The sequence below is a fragment of the Papilio machaon genome, chromosome 6, assembly GCF_912999745.1.
Source record: "Papilio machaon chromosome 6, ilPapMach1.1, whole genome shotgun sequence".
Classification (NCBI taxonomy): Eukaryota; Metazoa; Arthropoda; class Insecta; order Lepidoptera; family Papilionidae; genus Papilio; species Papilio machaon.
The window spans coordinates 2223731-2248284 of NC_059991.1; the positions used below are offsets into that span (position 1 = coordinate 2223731).

General features: G+C 31.6%; 2 protein-coding genes across 2 annotated transcripts in view; one reads left to right on the forward strand and one right to left on the reverse strand.

Annotated features, from left to right (window-relative positions):
* The window catches only part of LOC106708989 (protein javelin), a 51331-nt gene extending 30327 nt beyond the window's left edge, over positions 1 to 21004 (forward strand). Inside the window, exons 2-3 of the mRNA XM_014500663.2 lie at positions 15353 to 16120; positions 16380 to 21004. Of these exons, the coding sequence (XP_014356149.2) occupies positions 15353 to 16120; positions 16380 to 20949 (5338 nt within the window). The 3' untranslated portion in view covers positions 20950 to 21004. The remainder of the gene's footprint in view (positions 1 to 15352; positions 16121 to 16379) is intronic.
* The window catches only part of LOC106709064 (calcium uniporter protein, mitochondrial), a 63765-nt gene extending 39383 nt beyond the window's left edge, over positions 1 to 24382 (reverse strand). The window contains exons 1-2 of the mRNA XM_045678456.1: positions 24213 to 24382; positions 21224 to 21332 (exon numbers count right to left, since the gene is read on the reverse strand). Coding sequence (XP_045534412.1) covers positions 21224 to 21332; positions 24213 to 24317 — 214 coding nt within the window. The 5' untranslated portion in view covers positions 24318 to 24382. The remainder of the gene's footprint in view (positions 1 to 21223; positions 21333 to 24212) is intronic.
* Between the last annotated feature and the right edge of the window lie 172 nt (positions 24383 to 24554).

Below are 24554 nucleotides of genomic sequence, written 5' to 3' on the forward strand. Positions count from 1 at the left end.
CCATTACATTAAGTACGACGCTTGGATTGTCTCGTACCGAGATTACAATTACAAAACATTAGCGACAAGAAATAGAGAAACTATTGTAGATTTTCACAATAAATCTTTCAAATTAGACTTTATCGGAGATGAATAATTAAAATTTTGTCTGTGACGCTATGACCCACATTAGAACAAAAAGCCTCCGATCCCATTAGGTCCATATTTCACAACAGAAAAGCATCTGAATTAAGACGAAAATAGATGATCATCGTTAGTATTTTTAACTGGCATCGAAATTGACTTTCATTGTTAGTTCTGTCTCAGGTTTATTAAAAGGTCAGGTCAATCGAATTGAAAAGTACTTTATATTCTGTTTTTTCTTTTTTATATGTATCATTTAATAAACATTGCCCCTATTTAGCGCTGCCAGGCGTCCGGATAAAGCCGGACATAGGGAGGCTCTTTGATGAGTGTCCGGCCAAAATAAACGGTGACCGGTTTGTCCGGCTTTTGTTAGGCTTTTTACATTTCGCAAACGAGAGTGGCCGAGTCCCGGCGACGAGAGTCGACTGACGGTCGTGTCCGGCCAAACTGGCTGGTCTGTCCGGCTATTAGGTTTGGCGACCTGGCAACCCTACCCCTATTGACCTTAAAGCTTACATGTAACCTCTTTATGAGTCAAACCTTCTCTCACCTTGTAACATGAAACTCTTAATGACTGCCTATAAATAAAAAGGGATCCGAACAATTCAACAACAACCGTTTTCCCGTCAAACAAAATCCCAAGGCAAGGATATAAGGACAAAAATTCATGTGATCTGACCTCGCGCTAGGTGGTTTATTGATTCAAACCTACAATATTTCGCATTATGTAAAACATTTTTATGCAATTTAGATTTCTTCTCAACATCTATATCTATCTCTTGAGTCCGATATGGAGATTCTAGAATACAAATGATAAGGTTATATCTTATCTGCCAGAATTCATAGAATAAGGAAATATATAGAGTCGATGATACAATTTAATAAAATTTCAATCAATGCGTTTGAGCTTTTTAAAAACAACATTTCTTATTGTATAAGATCTAAAACTTAAATATTATAGATGTTACAAAGTCACAAAATCAAATAAGATTTCAGAAAAATATAGAAACAATTCTTATTTACACAAAAGTTCTGGAACGTAGAAACAATTTTTGCAATTTTCCTTCTGACTTTCCAAAGTGCACTTGTAGTATTACTTCGATCTAAGCTAGAAAATTCAACTCTATTCTATGTTATGTAATGTCCAAGACAACCGCGAATTATCTTCCGACTTTCGTACGATATCTACACGATATCTTGAACTATAAGAACAAATTGAAATATAGTAAAATATGTAAACACACACATAAATCTCACTAAGAAATGTTAAAATTAGAAATTGTTTACTCTTTATGTTAAAATGTAAATCGAAACTGTTATGTACACTGAAAGAGCGAGGCATTCCCTACACAAGTGTCTTTTGACTACTTTTTGGGAAGCCCCGGTAAATTAATTGTAAAGATACATATATATATATATATATTATTATTTATTATTATGTAAAGATATTTTTCTCTTTCGGAAACAATGTTAATAAGAATGGTACCCCAATTGCCGTATTTGCAGTAATAATACAGTTTTTTCCTTAAACAAAAAAACATATGCGAACTAATTAAAAGAATAGTTACTGTCTCTTAACCTACATTCACTCAGACGTTGATAACATATTCACATGATACAAACATTATAAGAATTTCTTGGAATTGCATTTCTTGCATAAAAATATTGACAAAGTAGGAGACACGCATGATGCTTCCCATTACTCTAGTAATTATAAAATAACAAGATCCTCTGTACGTGGAGCAATGACCGATAACGACCATTTCTTGTCCAAAGACATCTAAAATTGTATCATAGCTACAAAATATAAATATGTAAAGTGAAAGGGATAAATCACCGTGAATTAAAAGTAATTAACAACTTGAAAATATTGAAATCATTATTATTAAAAATACAAACAACAGCTTGTATTCTCTGGAGTACTGAAAGTATTTTAAAATGTAAAATAGGTACCTCCGAAGGTTATTATGCAAAACTTTTCTATTAAAAAAACCTTGACAGTCTGTAACATTGTGGTAGTATAATTAAATATGAACCATTTTAGGAGTCATAGCAATTTTAAACCATAATAAAAAAATAAGTTTTTCTTCAAGTAGATTTAGACTCAGCGTACCTATTTTCCACACTCAGTCCTCCAGATTTCTTTTACTAAATCTAAACACGAATCTTGTAATTGAAGTATTTGAATGACCTTGAATTAGTTATTACTATTCCAGCACAAGTTAATCACACGCCAAAATAGTCACATGTACAGTCAAAGGTCATTATGATCTTAAATTCTGCAAAAATAGTTTGAATATCCAACAATGTTGGTTTCTAAAATATTTTCCATATACTTTGGTATAAAATATTGTAACAGTAGAAATTTTATTAACGTTTCAAGCAACATTGCATCAAAGTGTTACATAAGGTTGTTGTTGTTGGAGTTTGCAACCCTATCTGTCGGGTTTCCGAATGTAAAGCAGCTCGTGGAATTCATATATTATATATCTAGAATATCTAGATTAGGTCAAGACCTCGCAACTACGACTAACACACTCTTATATAAAATGATTCCTCGATTGAGCTTCATAATAAGTCTTTACAAAAACCTTTAAATTGTAAATTAAGTCTCATTTGTCATAAATCGATCCGTAACATTCACATATATGGCACATGTGATACAGCAGAAAGACGTGAAAATAAACAACACATATTTTAAACTGTTATCAGTCTAAAAAAAAAAACGAAACGCCATTCACTTTTACCAGAAACGATGAGTATTATTCAGTCCAGTGAAGTGATAAAGTCGTCCACTGGAAGTTGATCCTTACTTTCCAACTCAATGGATTCTTCAATGTTAAGAATTCCACTTAGTTTCATTTTAACATAAATAGATTAGGGCAAAAAAAACTTTATTTTTGCCCTAAAATAATAAAGTTTAAAGAAAAGAAGTTACTTAAATAATTTAAAAAATTTCAAGTATAATAATACCATCCCAATTTCTTCTCCTTATTACATAATTTCGTGAGATGAAATAAAACAAAAAAAAAAACAAAGTACTTCAAAAGTTTTATTTTAGTTTAATGTAGAAGAGTAGAAAATCTTGCAAACATTACCAGGTATTAAAAGTATTATAATTTTATTAAAGTAGGTCTGCTGTTTGTTTATTTATTTAACATGAGAAAGCACACAGAGAAAATACGCTTCATGTACCTTCTGAATGTAACAAAGTACAACGTCCCGTTTCTTCGAAAGTAACAAAGATAAAACATTGACATCGTAAAATTGACGTAAAACGGCTTATTTCAGTACAACAATATAAACAGGTAATTTGTCAAAATGGTACCTGTAGAGCTAACGCTACTCTCTAGAAAGTCACTTAGATCCGTACATAATTATAAAATATCCATGAACACACAAAATTAGTAATCGCCAGCAGTTTCAGCATCTCGAATTAAAGTCCGTCAAAATATGCAGCTTAGTATTTAATTCTGGAAGTCTGGATTAAATTGACAAAAACTATCGTTTCTATTCGTTACTAGAGACCTAATTACATAAAAAAATACTTAGTCGTTAAGTATTTTTTATTGACTACTTCAAATTATTTCATATTGCAAATATTAAAAAAATATATTAGCTCTTGGAAAATCGTGACTATCATTTACTTACCGTCTTAAATATATAACCTTGCTTGCATCACGTTTGCGCTAAGTGATGTACAAATACACAAATACGTATTGCTTTCAGCATCGCTACTAAAGAAATACGGAATAAATACAGACATAAAATAAAACACTATTTCTTTCATAGCTTTTTGTATGGACGTTTTTAGAAACTGGTTTTATCAACAATCAATCTAAAAAGACTTCCTTAATAATTCTTAAAACTTTTTATTAAATCTTTCTTTTGTTAAAACTTAAATAATCTTTTTTACGAGTATACAAAACGAGTCAAAATCTGAACATTAATAATAATTCCCTGACGATAATTATCACCAAATTCATATCGCAATTGTATATCTCAAGGTTATCGAATGACATTGCTGCTGAAATCGTGTCGCAGTCAATTAGATCTTCATTTTTGCAAGATTGACTAAGACGCCTTACGTCACGTTAAAGCTATCAATCCTAATTTTTCCTTTTATTCTCACAAGACTTTTAATCCAATTTAAGTAAACAAAAACAAATTAACTGTGTCTATAAGATTTTTATATTGACGTAAAGAAGAATTGACCGTACACCGTAAATTAAAATATCGAGTTCACTTACTAATTAAAAATAATTTGTTAATTTTACTCAAACTTTTAAATAACTACTCCCTTGACCGAAATTATTTTGTTTGTCAAACATAGTACTTTAAAAAGTTACAATAATGCCCTTATTTACTTATTTACTTAACAACAACTTTATTACATTATTGTAAATAAAAAAAATATAAAGCTTGCATAATAACACTTAACGCCAGCCTTCACAGAACTGTGAGTTTGCGCGACAATCGAAATTCAATAAATAAACTCGTTGATCCGGTTAATTAAAATTTAACGGTAGGTACATAAGCACTTCGTTTAATATTACAAAAGACGTACATCTATGAGTCCTTTATGTATTAAATATGAGGGAATATTTATCATAGTAACTGTGTGAAGATACTTGGTCCTTTATCTATTTTGTAGAGCTCAAAATAAAGGTATAACACTGACTACAATATCCTGATACCAACTGACTGTGATCCAAATATTTATGTAAATGAGGTTAAAATAGTTTTCATTTAATAATTGAAGTATACCAATTCTTACAACCAATAAGGTGTATAAGATTTGGTGAAAAAGAAAAAAGTAAATTAAAAAATACCCAGAAAACTTTTCATATCAGATTATTTTTTATTAATGTAAGTCTGATGTTATTTAATAGTCACTTTTTACTATTTTTTTAAAGGTCACGGAATTTCACGGTTCATTGCTTTTCTTTCGATGTTTTGAATATCGCCTATAAAAAATGAAGCACGTTTCAATGACAGACTTTTTGAACAAAGGCCTTATCCATTCTCCGATTCTCGTAAATATATTAGTGATTTTCAAGTAAACCAATAAATCTACAATAATTATTTATACATAGGATACGTAGCGTAAAGTATAAAAAGTAATATGAGGACATTTTCTGTAACTGCAATTGTTATGGAACTCAGTTATTGTCAAAGATGTAATAACGTAAACATAAAGCGTTATTGTGGTTTAAAGTGTACCATAACGCAGCCTGCCAAAGGCAATACACATCAAGCGGCGCTGTGTATTACGAAATATAAGGATATTTGCATACTTTTATATCGGTTAATCTCATACCTACCCGCATATTTGACGCAGCACTATTTAAATTTCCACAAAACGCGGTCAAACTTTCACAACGCCTGCAAAATCGAACAAAACACTAATTTCTCGCTTATCGAATGTAATTAAAAAGACTATTACATATTTCGAAAAGTAGATGATTAACTTCGGTTTGTTATTAGTTGATGAACATTGAAAATATATTGGAACACGAAGATTGATAGTGTGCCTGTCACGCCACGATTATGATTCTAATATAGAAAGTCACGCTTTAACCGCTCTTTAGCTTGCTTGCGATATTTTTGCTTTACAATTAATATTGCAGTATATTAATACGACGAACATAAGAGAACAAAATATTAAATTTCTTGTGGGTAGCAGTTTACTTTCTGTTACTCTTGCGTTGTGCTACCTCGTGGTAATTATTTCATTCACTTCAATTTTCAAATAAATATAGAGTAATTAAAATGTCACTAAAAGCCACAAAGCAATGACCAATCGATTTTTGACAAATAATAATCAATAACATGTCCAACCAAAATCGTTTAAGCAACGCCTTTCCGTAATCAATTAACCTCTTATCGTATTTGGTGTAGTATTGTGACACGAACAAGTTTAATTACAAAAATAATTATGATTATCATTAGTAAACATTCCCAACTCTATATACATGTTTATTTCGTAATTAATACATGTTACGATCATGTAAACCATTGCATAAAACACGATCTCTTTGCAATGTCGAAAGTCGAGAGTAAAGTGTAACTTTATCATTACCGTGAAGTTATGCCACCAGTAGCGGCCGTTAATTATTTCTAATCCACCTGCTGTAATATTAAAAGCCACTTTAGAACGAGGCGCTTAGGCCTGTTGCACACGAGAACAAAATAGAAAAAGTAGTACACAATTTTTTACTACGATTGTTTGAACGCATGCTCTCCTAAAACAGTACTTTTCGACGTGCCACTGGTGTACTGCCCTCATGAATAACTATTAATAGGTCCACAAGGAAGAAGATTATATGTATGTACGTTATTAATATTTACGATTTTTGGGCCTTTACTTTTCGTAAAGCCATATTTTGATACTAAAGGCAAAATTTTACTTCCATTTCCTCCCAAGCCCTCATCTTTCCAATAAAAGAAACCTGTTTACCTTTCTCTAAGCGACGTGTGTACATGTATATAAGTGACAGACTACAAAGTTTTGTTCCACAGTAAAAAGACATAAATATAGTTAAGAGCTTAATTTTATAAGTAGTTTTCTCTCGCGAGGCAACTCTAAGTTACTTGATTGTTTCTAAAACCAGCTCTGTAAGAACTAACTCTAACAGTAATACTACTTGTTTGTTTAAAATGAATACACTTGTAATGTTCTAATATATATAGGATCTTATACTAATTTTTTAGAGTTGTAGCGTCACTCGCAAGATTATACAGAAAAGAAAATACCTTATTAATTATTACACGAAGAAACCAGAGACAAAAATAAACATCATAATTTTATGGCACGTTTTTAATAAGCCCGAGATTTTAATCTTTATTTATTATGCAAATAACATTAAGAATCAAACAACATTTTCTGCACTAACAGTGCGCTACAAATGTCTATACGGTATTTATCTTTCCTCAAACTTAGAGTAACTAATCTAGCTACAACCGGCAGCGGTTTTCATTAAGTCTGTTTTGAAATGTTGGATATCTGGCTTTGTGACAATTCTCAAACATTTTCAAACAAGACATTTTCAAACGACAATAGCACGCTTCGTGGCCAATAACTTGGCACCTTCTGCTAGCTCTACATTCGATAGCGTCAACATACAAACAATGTATGTGTACTATACAATTAATAAAACTGGTGTGTATGAATGTAATATTGAAAAAAAAAACTTGTTTTGTAACATTTTTTATTTTTATTTTATTGTGTCTCTCTGTCTGTCTCTCCGCAAATCCTCGTTTGTTTCGAGTAATCTCCGAATGTATGAGGAAGTTATTGTTTTTTTGTAAATTATGTACTGACGAAGTCGCGGGCGACCGATAGTTTATTTATATAAATTGATTGATACATTACTAAATTTATTTTCGTTATAATATAATGGCAGTGTATACTATTAGAATACTGAATGCGTCAGTTTGTATTGTACATTGTAAGTTAAACTCATACTTACAATTAGTATACATTTAGCTTCGTCGAAGTAATTCGTCACAAGAAGCAACAAACAATTCGATGTGAATTCTGTAAGTGGTTCAGTGTACTTTTAATAGTCTATATTCTTTAAACATTATCTCCATTGACTTGGCAGAGTGACAATTCTGTTAAAAAATGTTACACAAAATTCAGAACAAGTAACAATTGAATGTTAAATTCCGACACGGAAAAATGGTTCAAATCTTGGAACTAAAATGAAGTCTGCAAATAATAAAAGGTAACTTTATTCGTTCTCAATTTGTTCAACTAGCGATTTCTCTAGCGAATGTCAATAGAATCGCCACGATGCTATAAACTGGGGATCTCGTTAAAAATAAATTGTTCAACCCGCTTCTGACAGGGAAACCAATATAACGGAAATTTTCCGCATTAAATTGCTCGCCAAATAGTTATAAAAGAAGGAATGTTAAATATGTACAATATACACTTAGAATTATTTATAAACTATTAGTATACCGTAAAATATTGAGTAATTGAAATTCGCTCATGATAATTTTAACATGTGCTTCGTAAATAAATGAAGATCGGATAATTTAAAACTGCATCTTTATCTATATATATAAAAGAAAGTTGTGTTAGTTACACCATTTGTAACTCAAGAACGGCTGAATCGATTTGACTGAAAATTGGTGGACAGGTAGCTTAGCCGGACGGAGTCGCGGGTAAAAGCTAGTTTCAATATAAAATTGATTTTTGATATCATAATATGGCACATTACCTTCAGTGACATAGTAATTGAACGTTTAATAACTCATGCTTGCAAATCGCAACTGGAAGGCTGTATAACATCTACATATATACAAGACATGTTTTATTGAACAGCACGCTGAGATCACAACTGGGGTGTCAAGGCCGGAAGAAAGCGGTCGCCGCGGATATGGACGTGAAAGAATAATCACTTCCCAACACGCGCGGTCACGCACGCCTTACCAACAAAACAGCATATAAGCGAAATTATATTCTATTACTAAGGTATTAAAGACCGGTATAATTTTAATTGAATAAATTGCTTCCATAACACTTACTGGTTACAATAGTTGTTTGTATTTTTTTCTGAGAATTTAATTGTATTATTTTCAACAAAACATGTGCGTTATGGAACAAGTAGATGTAAAATAGTAGAGAATGTTAAGGATTAAATAAAAAAATTACTCTGCACAATTTGCCAGCTATATTGAAACAGCAATTCGATCAAACTCGTTTTCTGTTATGAACAAACACAATTAATTTTAATACTTATAATTCCAGTTCAAACAGAACGCCTTCAAGAAAATGAGTCTTTGTAATTTGAACGAGCCCTTCAATAATGATAAGATGAACAAAAATCGTATTAAAATTGTAATGGTAATTCGTAAATTCATTTCTGTCTCTGTGCCAAGGGCGTTATATAATTATTATTTATAATTCAAAATATGCACTTTTTATCATTTTTAATGTTTATTACATAAACAATTCAATCACAGAACGTAAGCAATAGACTTACTGAAAGAAAGCTGCCTTTTAGTAACGCTTTCGTCGTGTCTAGACTTTTGCCATACACTTTTACTTGATAACGTTTTTGATTTTAAATTGGCTTCGACTATTTGAAGTTTTCTTACAACCAGAATCACTTACTAAATTTTATAATCAATTATTTCTGTTATATTTATCATCAATCGAAAATAATTAATTTACATTTAATAACATCCATCAAAAGCTTATATAGCTGATAAATCGTAACGGAACAGAAAAATTTACGCCATCATTTATCTGGCCTAATCCCACTCGCGTAAGGTCGGCATAAGTTTTTATAAACCTTAAAGTTTTGGTAGAGAAAAATTAGCTTCTCTAAATTATTCATATCTCGTGTACATAATCTAACGAACAAAGTAAGAATGTGAAGACATTTCAAACGTTCTTCATTTAACTCACATTTAAACCACACACGACGTTGATTATCCGATTTGTTTACAGAACACAGGTTTATATTTTCCCAAAATAAAATCAGATGTTACAACATTCTATCTTTACAGTTAATCTCGATACGGGAGCCAAAAAAATTTAAAGTTATTCTTTCAAATGTGTTTTCGCAGATCTTATTTTGTTTTTTAAACTCATCACTGCTGCTTAGATAATTAATTATTTAATAGGAATGAATGAATCGTCTGTATATTGTTTTATATAATTAAAGAACAGTGAAAGATTTATTATATCAAACGACATTCATCATCCAAACAGGAGTTCTGAAACATAATATTATCTTTGTTTTTTCAAAGAGATTGAGAAGGATGACAATATGTTTGTGGACATGATGTTTATGCAGTGAAAACTGAACTTTATATACATTTGTATAAGCGTCTACAGACTATTTTCACACGCGTTGAAGTTCATTGCGATTTGGCAGCTGTTTCAATGAGTATTTTGAGTTGGTGAATAATAACAGACACATTTTAATGCATCTTCAGATAACGAGTAACATAAGTGAGAACGAACTGAAGACAGATTATTATTTATGAAGTGTATTAGATAATATTTAAAAAAAAAAGTATTGTTCGAAATGAAATCAAAATCATTCCACGTAATAAATAATTAAAACCATCGTCTAATAAAGTCCGTCAAAGAACGACAAATTACTCGAATTTAAACTAAACAGCCCGTCAAAAGCTTTCAAACGAGTCATGAATACTTTAGTCACGAACTGTTTGAAATGGGTTTAGAATATTATGATTTAAGAGTTATTTAAATATGTTATTAAGTCAATAAAATTAGTCAAATGTAAAATCACATAAAAACAAATAAACATTCGTGAAATGTAAAATATATATAACTACTAGCTGTCGCCCGCGACTCCGTCCGCGCGCAGTTAATAAGCTTATATGACACGTTCGTAGATTTACCATAGCAGCGCCATCTATTGATTACTTACTCAACCCAGTCGAAAGGTATCGACATCTGTTAGAATCATTTGGAGTTAACCGATAATTGACTGTCAAATAATAACAGACAAATAATTAGCAATAAATTTAAATTGCGACTATAATTTGAGATTTAAACTATCCTATCTCTCAAGTTGGATCGAACTGCACATGGTGTGCGAATTTTATTATAATCGGTTAAGTGGTTTAGGAGTCCATTGAGGACAAACATTGTGACACGAGATTTATATATATTAAGATGTGTATGTGTGTACTTATTGAGAAACAAGTTAAACATCTTATCCAATTTTAAAGTTCTATAGAGGTAGGCATTCGGGCTTCTTGGTTCTTTAATTAAATACTAACTATCGCCCGCGACTCCGTCAGCACGAAAGATAAAAAAACTTAATTAGTAGCCCATGTGTTCTTCCAGACTATAATTGATCTACATCTATGTCAAACTTCATAGTGATCCGTTGAGTCGTTCTGGGGATACCTTCTTAGAAACATCCATCCATCCAAACATTTGTATTTATAATATTAGTAAGATTAGTTGTATTCAAATAAAAGGTATAAATATTAGTATACTTCAAACACGAAAATAGATGACTATCGGTCTACACCGTCTGGACGAAGCGACTAGTATTTTCTTTTTAGTGCCAATGACATGCACTTAGCATTGTATAAAGCTGGGTATCCACTATGTCCGCGAACCTCTTGTGCTCCGCGCTCTTGCAACAGCTCCGCATAGTGGATACATTTGCGAACTTGGAGCGCGTACGGTGCGCGCTCCGCGCTCAGCGCTCCAACGGGTAGCGGTAAATTTGGCGAACACAAAGGGAAGCTCAGTCTGTTCGTGGACGCGCGCATTCATGTTCCTATGGACATAAGCGTACCCGTCTCCGTCAGAGCGGTTACGGTAGCGCGTAACGCAAGAGGTTCGCGAACATAATGGATACCCACCTTAATAATGCATGCAAACACTATGATAAATTGGTATCACATAGCTCGTGACACAGTTAATGTATTTTATGTTAACGAAACATAAACCATATTTTAGTAACATTGTTTTCAAAAGAAAAAGTATTGTTATTGAGCGTGAACGTTTTTATATATTATATATAGGTACTAAATACAATACTATGTATTACATAATATGACATCGATCAAGTATTTTATACCAATAAAATGTAAATAGGTAGCTTTATAATGAAGTAGCGAATAACAGCAAGCAACTATAAACGAAAGGTATTAGTACAATACCCTTTACAATGGCGTTAGTTCTGTAATTTCTGTTTAATAAATTAGAATACATAAATAAATTATTTAATTCAGCGTGGGCAGACCTCCCGCAAGATGGACCGATGATCTGGTCAAGGTTGCGGGAGTATCATGGATGCAGGTTGCACAGGACCGATCATCGTGGCGATCTTTGGGGAGGCCTATGCCCAGCAATGAAATTACAATATCTATATAATAGTGTATATACAATGATTCCATCTTCTGCCCCTCTTAGTTTTCTCCATACAAAAACGTATAAAACACCATTTGTTACACAGTGAAAACGATTTTCAACAAAAGCAAACGGAATGGATATTACTTAGAGAAACACTTAATAATAGTTGTTAAGAACTAGGCGCTGAAACATATTATTTATAACTTTATCTGTTGTGTACGTGCAAGTTTCCAACGCTGTGAAAAGCTTTTATATTCTTATGTATGTACAAGTCTTGTATAAAATTTTCTTCAACTGAGTATTCTGTTGATTAATTATAATTCTGTGCATGTATTTTCAATACGTTAATTTTTTACTTTTTTTTCGTTACCATGTTTTTTCTAAAGACAATAGCCAAGCCGTACTTCAGCCACATAAGTGTCAAAAGACTTGACAATAATAAAGGTTGTAAGTATATTTAACAACCTATTGAAATATGAAACAAATGACAATTCATCTTATTGGAGTTACAAACAATTGAACGTGCTCCGGTGAAATCCTCCAATAACAATTCAGCCAATAAATTGGCGCAAGAATGTGCACACGTAGTTGTGCTTCGTATGATAATTTCGTATTCGAAATTGTATTCAGAGAATGTTAGAAGTGGAGTTACTTCTTCCAAAACATCTGTTAATTGTTAAAAATGTTTTAAATATAATTTAATTTAATCATCTATCTGAAAATAGATGTCGATAGTTTTGTATCTAGAAAGCCGTGTTAATGAAATATTAAAAAAAATTAATTGTCAGTACTTGCCAATTATCCCTTCAATGTAATATCGTTGCAAAAATAAGTTATTTCTCTGTGACATATGTTATTCCAGTAAAGTTTGCCCCAGTCTCGCAATAAACTTTGTTCTTGTATTATTATGGCGAAACTCGCAAACATATTATAATTAATTTCTTTCAGAACTGAGGAAGGAAATATAAGCCCAGATGCCATATAAGTTTATATGATATCTGCGTTTATAATGTCTCCATTCTTTGCCTTAATTTTCCTATTGAAAATGTAAACCAGTTGGAAAACATAATAATGTTAAAAATAATATTTTACACACAGCATATATTAATATGCATGAGATAATAATGATTATGTGTAATTAAGTAGACATTTGCATTATATATTAGCATACATAACGGACCGCATATGGTATTGATGTTAAACAAAATGAGTGATTGATTTACGTAATACTTATGAAAATAAATAAATACTTATGTGTATTTTTGATTTTATTTTATTAGCAAATATGTTTTAAATTAAAGTAAAAGTCGTAATTTAAAGGCAATTAATATTTGGCGCAAGTCGAGACTCTGCATTTAGTACGAGCGTCTACTTCAACTAGAACGACAAGAAGCAAGCAACGACAAAATTTAAATTCAAAATTAAATTAATTCATCAGACACGGCCGTACCACTTATCACGCCCTTCAACTCTGAAATTCTACTGATTAACTCTTCTCTTTCGTCTATCATTTTATTTTGCTACAATTTAACTACAATTATCACGGAACATTACAATTTTATTTTCTTTAAGAATTTACGTCTCTACTTAATAATACATATTTTATAGGAAAAATTATTTACTTCTTTAACAATAATTAGGTCAAAATAGCGAAAATTGTTAGACAATGTCCTACAAATTATACGCTATTTGACTTAAAATGTACTTACGAATGAACATAATCATAGGATCAATATAAAATATATATAATGTTCAGATGAAAATATTATTTTTCTATCCCATACGCCAAATTAGCTTTAACGAGTTTACAAATCGTTAACTTAACGAGATAAATAACAGATAGACCCAATCTCAATACCCATATTCAATAGAAAATAAATACAAAACTTATGATTAATTTTTCAATACAAATTTACGGAAAATAAGAAATGCTTTATAAATTTTAATTTTCACAAGAAAATGTTACATTTTTAACACCCTTATTTTTGGGCACGTATGCAAACCCTTCCAGAAGTGCAGCAATTTCTTTGCAAAATTAGGTATTTCCTTTCACGGAAAAGATTGCTCGAAAAAAGCCTCGGTAGCTGGAAACCAAATCGGCAACCATGAATATTTATAAACGACCCTACGACGACGCTGCGTCTTTTTGGGAGCAACCCTTTTACAGCGTACCTCATTCGTGGAAAAACTGTATAACCCTATCCTTGTATTTCTTTATTTAACATTGACATAAACAAAGAATGATATACAAAAAAGATTATTCTAACAACAAATCAGTAATAAAATAATGACAAATAGTGAAAGCAATTTATATTAACTCCATTTTATTTCAATTCTGACCTACATAATGTCATAGTGTGTCTAATCCTATCTCTAGATTTATTGATTGGTTATTGACCAATAAGAAGTCGATACCACATCTATTTATATATGCAGTCATTACATATTAAAATATGAATAAATAATAGTTCTTTCGTCGCACCATTATTACTACTACTGCTATAATTTTCATTTCAAATTGTAAGAACATCGTGAAATGTGCAGTTACTTCTGGAAACAAAAATTTCTCTTTGAACAGAATATCGTAGACCTGTTCAATAAGATATTGTCTAATTCTCCGTGAATACGAGAAACGATTTTAGTGTATGATGTAAAGACCAGCGTTATTAGATAACATAGGTATTTGTTTTTATAAAATTGTAAAACCTCTTTAGTTTCTTGACTATTTCAAAGTTTTAAGTCTGACAAGTCGATGGCTGTTATTCTCTTGAGTCAACAGACATTTAGGTTAGGTTTATGACCGTTTCGTTATTTATATTTAAGGCGTGAAAAGCCATTTCGTCTCAACATCGCGAGTGCTCCGTTTTGGCATCATGTCAAACGATCGTTGCAGATGTCAGAGTTTTTAAAGTAGTTAATTTACAAGAAAAAGCGTAAACTATTTTAACGAATTATATGATGTTATTTGCTACCAGTGCTATTTTACTAAAATAAACAAAACATACTAGCTAGAACAAACTTAGACGTTTATTTTTGTAATAAAAAAACAAGATTTTTCATGATGTTATTCGTCGCTAGGTTGATTCTGGCGATTTGCCAGCTTAGCCGCTGATTGCGTCGCCTAAATGAAATTACGTTGGCTACGGAATCTAAGATCATCTTACGGTATCTCCTATAGTTATTTAGGGTTCACTCATAAATATATATTTAGGCGTAGGTTAAGGGACTGTTTCCTTAACAAAAATCGTGACTAAGGCGTTCATATCAGTACCAAATTTATATCTCACGTAAACATTGTAATCTTAAATCTAATCCACCAGTGTACGGAACTTTTTATCTAATCTGTGATGTTTTATTTTCCAGGCACTCGGTGGACTCGGTCGCGTCGTATTCTAGCCAGAATCACGTAGACCGTATAAGGACTCAGAATTTCTCAGCGGCTTCTTGTCAAGAAGACGTAGACTTTGGGTCGATCAAGACCAGTCTGTTCAGGCGTTCGACGTCTAATTTGGATTACCCTATTAAACGACCCGACAGCGTCACTTCCAATACAAGCTCTACAAGAAGCCGCCTTCGAGAGCTCGTAGAAAGGAAATCGAGTTCAGAGGAACATAAGCCCGCGGCAAACACCGTCGCCGACATACAGTACTTTGAGAACCCTGCTGAAACGTTAGAGTTCGACAATCCGAGGAACTCCCTCGACTCCAGAAACAGCCAAGAAGAACGGCCTAAAAAGAAAAAGCAATCAAAGAACAAAGAGAAAAATAAGGATTACTGTGAGATTAAGAACAAAAAACACGAAAAATATCAAAGTAAGTTGGCGGAATACTACAAACTACCAATTCAATTACCTCAAGACGAATTCTATCAACATTTAACAAGATCACGAGCGGCAGAAGAACTCCTGCAAAAACGTTTTTCGAACTCTGATACAGAATTCAATGGAAGTTACGGCAGATTGTGCAAGCATAAAGAAAACGAAGGATCGACGAATCTAAGGCGAAGTCGAAGCTTGGCTGTAATACGAGAGGAAACTTTTACGGATCTTCAAATACAGAATCACGCCAAAAACAAAAGGTCACAGCTCATACCACGCGCTCGTTTGTTCGATAAACCTTGCTTTAGAGACAGGTAAGACTTTTCAAGCAAATGTAAATTGTGTTTTTACCGATAATATTACTATATGTTTTGACTATATTTCTTGCACTATATTACTTTCAAATTAAAGGTATTTCTTATGAACTGGATTATAAAATAATTCTTATTTTATTAGATATCAAAAGCATAATATTTATTTATTTACAATATTCACTTATGAAAAATACATATTTTTCAATCAAATAATATTTGTAACGTAAGACGCTGTGTAAGACTTTCTTGTAATTTTCAGGTTACCTGGTCGTGCTAAATATCAAACGAAAGAAGAAGTTTTAGAAGCCATTTACATTGACAGCACTGCTTCCTGTTTCGGCGATATAAACAGATCAAAGGTAGACGACATTCCAGACGACAAAGTTCAAAACGGATCAGGGAAAGAAGACGACGTATCTCAGAACGAAAGTCGTCAATCGCAGTCTATTGGAGGTAGTTGGCCTAATTTAATAGAAGAATCTAAACAAACTAACCTTTCTGAAGATAGCATCGGCCACTCGCGAAACCCAAGCGAGATAGATAGCTTAGATTCAAACTACGTTCGAAAGCACTACAACTTTGAAGAACATCTAAAAAATTACAAAGAAAATTCAGATACTGAACACTCCTTTAATTCGGGAAATATTAATAATAAAGAACTTTACATTGCTAACAACGACCACAACGGTGAAATCGAAGAAGAAGCGATATCTAAGAATAAATCACCATTTCACTCTGAAGAGAACATTTCTATAACCCGAAGCGACCAACCCAAATGCGTACATGATTCTATTTTGATACCTGAGAAAGACGATTCATATGACGAGATTTCAATCAGGAGTAACAAAAGCCCAATACAAGAAATTTACGATACAGCAATCGTAAATAGTACTAAGACTTCAGAAGATAAAGATATTGACTTACAATCAGTTATATCAGAGAACGACGGAACTATTTCCAGTCCACCAGATAGTATAACATCATATATATCAATCTCCATAGCATCATCAACTGACAAGTCTCAAAAATTAGAGCACCTAGCCAATTCCTTAGCTGAGAAAATAGACGAATATTGTGACACACATTTTAATGAAAATAACTCAGTAATTTCTAACAATATTAACACAGATTATCATAAAAACTCAAATACAGACCCCATTTACACAAAAGTACAGAAAAAAACATTTGCTGACATAAGAAAAGATTCACTTAAAAAGAGAGAAGATAAAAGTCCAAGTAACGAGATATACGTTAACAATACATACATAGAAAATAAAAATAAGAAAAACAATTGTACATCTACCAGGAATATAACTACGGAACCGTTTGTAACCACTTTAATAGAAAATCAATACTACTCATTGCCTGATATTAACATAAGTAAGTGTTTAAGAAAATCTGAACGAATAGATGCTCAATTAAGAGAAGAAGACAAAGAAGACATACCGTGCGAAAACACTTATGAAATAGCTCACACAAATTTTAAAGAAATATTAGCTGCAAAGAGCAGTGAACAATACGGTCATTTGAATAGATCTTACAATCAGTCTCCTCAGCTTGCAACAAATACTACTGTTTACGTACCAGAATATAAGGAAGCAAATATATTAAATAGCTTCACAAAATTAGATGATGATTTAGAATCTATTGTAACAATAGAAAGTTCTAACGTTGACGATCAAAATTACTACAATTCAGGTGTTCATCATCAAAACGAAAGGGAAATCAATGAAATAGAAGGAACAATACGAAATAATAAAATTATTACGAAAGCAGAAAGTTTAAAACTCTCGAGCTCAATAATAAGACCAGACATAAAAATATCGAAGTCCTTATCAAACGATAACATCAACAAGTCTGTATTAGAAAAAAACAAGAAAACCAATATAAGAAAACATTATTCGCTACGCCAAAGAGATCCTTCTAATGATAATATCCGAATTCCAAGTCCAGACACCGTAGAGAAAACATTACATAGTTGTATTGAAACTGAAAATTTGAAACCAAAAATTCCTGAAGGAGTAAAAAGTAATTCTCTTTTATCACGAGTGCAGTCATTTAAGACTTCGTCAGAATCGAGTATTACAATATTACCACTTAGTGGACATCAAACAATAGTCATAGATCCCCCAATTACAAAAAGTGTAACAGACCTTTGTCACACAAATACTACAGTTCACACGCCCGACATTTTACAAAAAGAAAGTAAAGAAGAAAAAGTAGAAGAAACAAATCATAATTCGTTAGGATCTATTGAAACATCTAATTTCTACATTCCAAAAGATCCATTTATTACTATAAAGCTAAACAAAGTTGTGAAAAAAACCATTCCAAAACTTACGAAAGAAATACCCAACCAAACTTTCATAGAGCAAGTTAAAATCGATAAACCTCCTAGCAAATTAATAATCAAAGATAGTAATAATAGTACTATTACATCAACATATACTAAAGCAACAGATAAAATGACACGACCTCAAGTAATACGAGTGGTTGATTCAAAAAACAAAATTGCATCATCTAACAACAGTACTGAAAGTAGCAATTGTGAAATAAGTAAAACCAGTAACAAAGTTGACAGCAATGAAAAACCGGAAAAGAAAGATGACCACTTCGAAAATAAGAACGACAACAAAAATGAGTTTACAGTTAAAGAAAAATTACACAATGCAATAAAAACAGACCTCGAATACCAGGAAAAAATAAATTCGGTTAAAAGTTATTGGTCGAAATTAATAGAAAAACCGACAGAAGATCACTTAAAACAGGAGGTTACAGAAAATGAGAAAAGTGCACCAAATAATAATATAACGACAAAAGTGGAAATAACTGAAACAAAAAATGATGATACAAAATATGTACCAGAGATATCTGTAGGGAGCATCATCAAATCTTTAGAAAGTGTTAAAATTGTCGACAGTATTAAAAAAATAAGTCAAACAACAAAAAAATTGCAATTGTGGAAAGAAGAAACTGAAAAGGTTAAGAGTGATTCCGAAATAGAAGAACCGACTGTACAAAAAATTAAAAAAGAGAGCGAAGGAACTATTTACGACCGACCTAAACCGACTAAAATAACGAAAGAGGGAAATCAAGACATGAGTCGAGACACCCCAGAAATCGAAATAGTGGAATTAAGTAGTGAGGATAACCAAAATCAAAAAACTCAAGCAACCATTATTAAAGCTAAGGGATACGAAAAAGGATGCGACGAATTTGATCATGTTCGGTATAAAGTAATGAAATCTGAACTATTTAAAAATAGTATGATTGCTAATTACCGAAAAGAAGCACAATTCGATGGTTTATTACAATATTTACAAGATTACAGCTTCCAAGAATTATTAGTAAATAATAACATTGTTATTATAGAACCAGTAAGAACAAAAGTGGAACCTACGCCAAAGAAAAATAATAATCTCGACCCTTGTAAAATTCCATCATCACTTTTGAAAAAGAATGATAACAACTCAGGTCAGATAGATAAGTCAAAAAACGCAATAAAGCGTCATTTCTTTTATCATCCAATTAGGGTGAATAAAGAAATAATAGAAGAAGAACTTCCGAATCCAGATACAGTAAAGAAGGTACGGAATTTATTTGAAGATACTTTAAAAATGAGATCCCCGGTAAGTCAAGATCCACCACTTGTTAATGAAAATAGTAGACTGACAAGAAGGGCAACGTCCTACAGAAATATAAGTGAAGAAAATAAAACAAGTAAGATTGGTGGAAGAAAGAAAGTAATACGTCAATTAACAATTGACACTAACATTGGAAACAAAAAATGGGACAATGCAAGTCTTTCAAGTGGTGTTTCAAGCGGTGACTTAAGTTCTAATAACGAATTTGACCAAGACGGTCCCTACTCAAAGAATTTAAAAGATAACGTATATAGCTCCAGTGACGAATATCTTTACGATTCAATGAGCCAAGATTTTTGTTGCGAGAGTCAATATGTAAGCCCTGAAATTCTGAAAAAAATAAGAGATTGTGGAACATCTATAACCTATTATGGAGGAAAAGTCTTAAATTCCAAAACAGGATCGTCTGTAAGTCCGATGACCAAAGTTATAATGGATGAAATAAAAAGTTTGCAAAAAAACTGCAGTAGAGATTGTTACTCTTGTCAAACTAAGTGCAAAGGTGACAAATGCTCATGTCTTGTAGCTGACAGACACGCGCAAATGGTCGCCGACAAGCAAAATTTGAACATTTCAGAAGAAAGGTTAAATCAAGAAAGTTATGATAGAATCAAACGTTCTGATGGATTTCCGGGTTTTAAATTTAAGCTCGTTAAATCCAACAGTTGCAGCAGTCGTTTGGAATTAACAGGAACCGATGAAAGTCAAAACCCTAGACTAAAGTACAGAAAACAGAGATCTACAGAAGATCCTCCATTAGTTCACGATGAGGACAATTCTGTTAAAAACAAAATTTGTCGTTTAGAAAGTTACAATAAAGGAATCGTTAAGACCCCTTTTGAAAATAACAACAACGAAAATAAGAAATTAAACTTAAACGTAAGGCCACAAGTAAATAAAGTGAGCGAAGAGAAAGAAGAAATCTCAATACATTCTTCGAACAACAACGAACATCTGAAAAAGGATAAAGAGCGAGAAGGTGAAGATAGCTACAATAATCTGGTACAATGTGATAACCAGAATATCAACGATGCACACACTTTCGAAAAAAAATTCTATTACCTCAACGAAAATTTAGACTCCAAGAATGTACCAACAGGAAAATTTGGAGAAATGGTGTTCGAAGAATTTGAAGTTTTAGAATCATGTTATGATAGTTTAAACAGCAATAAGTCATTAAAGTAATTTAAAATATTTATATTAAATCTCTTGAATACATTAAATGTGATCTGTAATCAAAGAACGCTATTTATTGCTTGTAAATTTAACAATGGACTTATAAGTATTTAGCTTATTCATGAATGTTGTTATGTTAGGATATTAAATACATATGATATTAAACATAAGAATTCTCGAACAACGTTCTGTAACGCATTGTAGTTTTGGTGATGGTTTCTTTAGCATTTTTAATAAATGAATAGTTACTTATGTTGCACTTCATTGTCTAAAGTAACCTTACCCTCAGATTTCTCTGGTTCCAATTTTGTAGGAGCATTTTTAGATCCGTGAGCACAAGCGCTTGTGAAGAAAGATCGCCGTGTTGGTCGCCAGCGCCGGCACCACGACTCCTAGGAACAAAGATTAAAAAAATTGAAAACATGAAATACTTTATTTTGTACAATATAATGTATAAGTTTTACTCGCTAAAATTTTGGTGTCAGGGAATGTAAAAATGTTTAACTCTATTAGTGTCAAGAAGAGGCCACCGTCCTTAAAACATGTTTTAGACTTCAACTATTTTGGACCTAGACTCTATTTTTTTGAAGTCTCGTAAGTAATGGAAATCAAAAGTAAATAATTATCCACAAAAGTTCTATAGTCTAGTACGAAATGAAATAATTTAGTGATGCGAAAATGCGTGATCACATTACGATCTGGTCTAAGAATCGTACCTTGCCTAACTATATCTAATGTGTTCTTCATTGTATTTTCAGCTTTAACTAAGAACAATCATCACTGCTCACTGTACATCCCCACTAAGGCGTTCGGAATCTACCTTAAGTTAAGGGGGTGACTAAGCCATCAACCACGCTGGCCCACGATGTTTTCCTTTATCGTAAGAACGTCGGATAAATATTTAAATCGAAAAACACATTGGCACGTGGAAAGATTCGAAACCAGGACCTGCAGATTACAATTCAAGTGCTTATACCCTGAGCCACCGACGGTCGTAGCTAAGAACAAAAGTTAGGAATATAACAAATATATTTTAATAGCCTCCGGTTTATTTATTTTAATTTATTAATTAATTATATCATCACGTAATTTTCGTAACCTAAATAAAATATTGCTTCCTAGTTTTTTTATATATTGTACGTGCAACGAAATCGTAACGTATAATCGAAGTTTCAATACACTTTATGAATGAAAACTTATCAATTAATCGTGATTGTATCAGGAGCCAATTATAGTAGAATTAATCGCTAACGTTACATAATATACGTATCAGCGATAAGAGTAATGTTACGTGACTACTATCATAATATAAGACATGGGATGAATGCCTTTCAAACAGGGAAAAATAAAGCGAGTGTCACACTAAGAGTTATTACAACGTAAATTTTTTAAGAAAAAAATAGTTTAGATTACTTAAATAGGTAGATTTTTTTTGGCACATGTATACATGTACACATGCTAAGCAATCTTATAAGATTGCTTAGCCAAATTATAAAAAATATGCTTAGGTGTGTAAATCAATTACATTAAAAATATATTTATATATTTCATATTTGTGATCATTTAAAAAACTAATTCAAACATAATTTATTGGAAAGAACAAACTAATCCAATATGATGATTCACAAGTTGACGAATAGATGTAAAAAATGCTTAGTACATGAGTAATGCTAAAATAATGTTGATGCTAGTGTGTCCACATTATTTCCTGCTATTTAGGATTGGACTATGTAATATTCAAAACCAATCAATGACAATGTCCTCCAGCTAAACTAACAGTAACAATGTGCTTTGAATATTAACAACAGTAGTATTAGTTTACTATTTATATTTACATCACATTTATCTGTTTGTTTTTATTATAAACTGGCTTTTACCCGCGACTCCGCGAATAAAAAAATGCACAGAAGATAAAAAAGTTCCTATATCCGTCTCCTAGTTCTAAGCTACCTCCCCATCAATTTTCAGCTAAATCGGTTCGATCGATCTTGAGTTATAAATAGTGTAACTAACACAACTTTCTTTTATATATATAGATTGTAGGAGTAAAAGTATGTAGATACTATCTATGTATTGCACAGAAATGATATACTAAGATGATATAATAATTTTTTATTAAAATTTTAATAAAAAAGGCAGCAGTTTCTTCACTAAGTTTACATGATTACTTCAAATATAACATTTCTTTGAACAAAAAGTTATAGAATCAACAACCAATTTTTAGATTTTGCTGTGTAATCATTGCTAATTAACTTAATATGAACTCAACATGTTTGCTAATAACTATTATCATTTTGATATTGGTTATTGCTATATTTAGCAATGTTTAAACAAATTTCCTTGTTATTATTATGTACTATATGACTTAAAAATATACTTCATATCAATTTTGATAATTTGTTGTTAGTTTAAATGCATATTTGTTGTTAATAAATAAAATAAAAATTATAAGACATTAGATTTAAGACAATAAAACTGATTTTTAACATCATTATTTAAAGTCCTTTTTTTCTTTTTTATGGCAAAACGGTAAAGGCAATCAAGTTAAGATTAATTGTTGAATAAGTTGAAATAAGCATTTATTTTTATTTTTACTCCTGGATTATATTACAATGTAGGGTCTTGGTAATAAACGATCTCCCTTCGGGGTCAAGCAAATGATTGTGTAAGTAAAACCCAAATACTACTACAGGATTCAAAGGCCAGAGACTAGGAAACTATAGTTATTCCTGCATTGCTGATAATTGTAATATAATTTACGTAATAAAAAGTGTAACATAGAAATTAAATTAATACATTTAATTTGTAGTTATTTAATAATTTTTAACCTGCATAAAAAATATTTTATTGATACATTTTTTTAATTTAACCGAAAATAATATATAAATCTATATTGAAATCACATGATAACTAGCTTAACGCGATAAACTATACAAAAAGATGACAATCAGCAAAGTTTTCTTATTTAGCAACTTTTAAAGAGGCTCTTATTGGCTTTCTATTTGAATTACTGTACTTTTCAAAGACTGCCGTTATCTTTAACTGAACAAAATTAACTTTTATAACTAAAGAAAAAAGTGCGTAAATAATATAACAATTCTTACTAAATACTTTCAAAATTAAAAATATTTTTTGTGACATTTGACAGCTACTTTAAAAATAAATATCTTTATCTATACGCACGTGCCTATAAAAATTGTGCCGAAATGACAATCATCAATGAAACAATACGATATAAATATAGCATTCCACTGAATTAATTAAATACTTACTCTGCTATTCGACAAATCCCTAAATATTGATGATAAACACAAACCACGATTTATTTCTAATTTCGCTAAAAGTCGGCACCTAGAAACACACACCGTCGACGCCATCTTTACACTACTTGCTTGTGTACACCCTCCCAAAGAGCAATGACTACTACGGTACGTATGTATAACTAAATTATACGGCTATTAGTCTCACTGGCGCCATAAAACGTTTATAATATTTTAAGAATAAAATACTAAACTTTACACATTATTTGTAGCATTCTGTAAATATTACAGTATATTGTTTCGTGGTTCACGTTGCAAGCTATAAATGAAAAAACCCGTTCATGCACACACTAT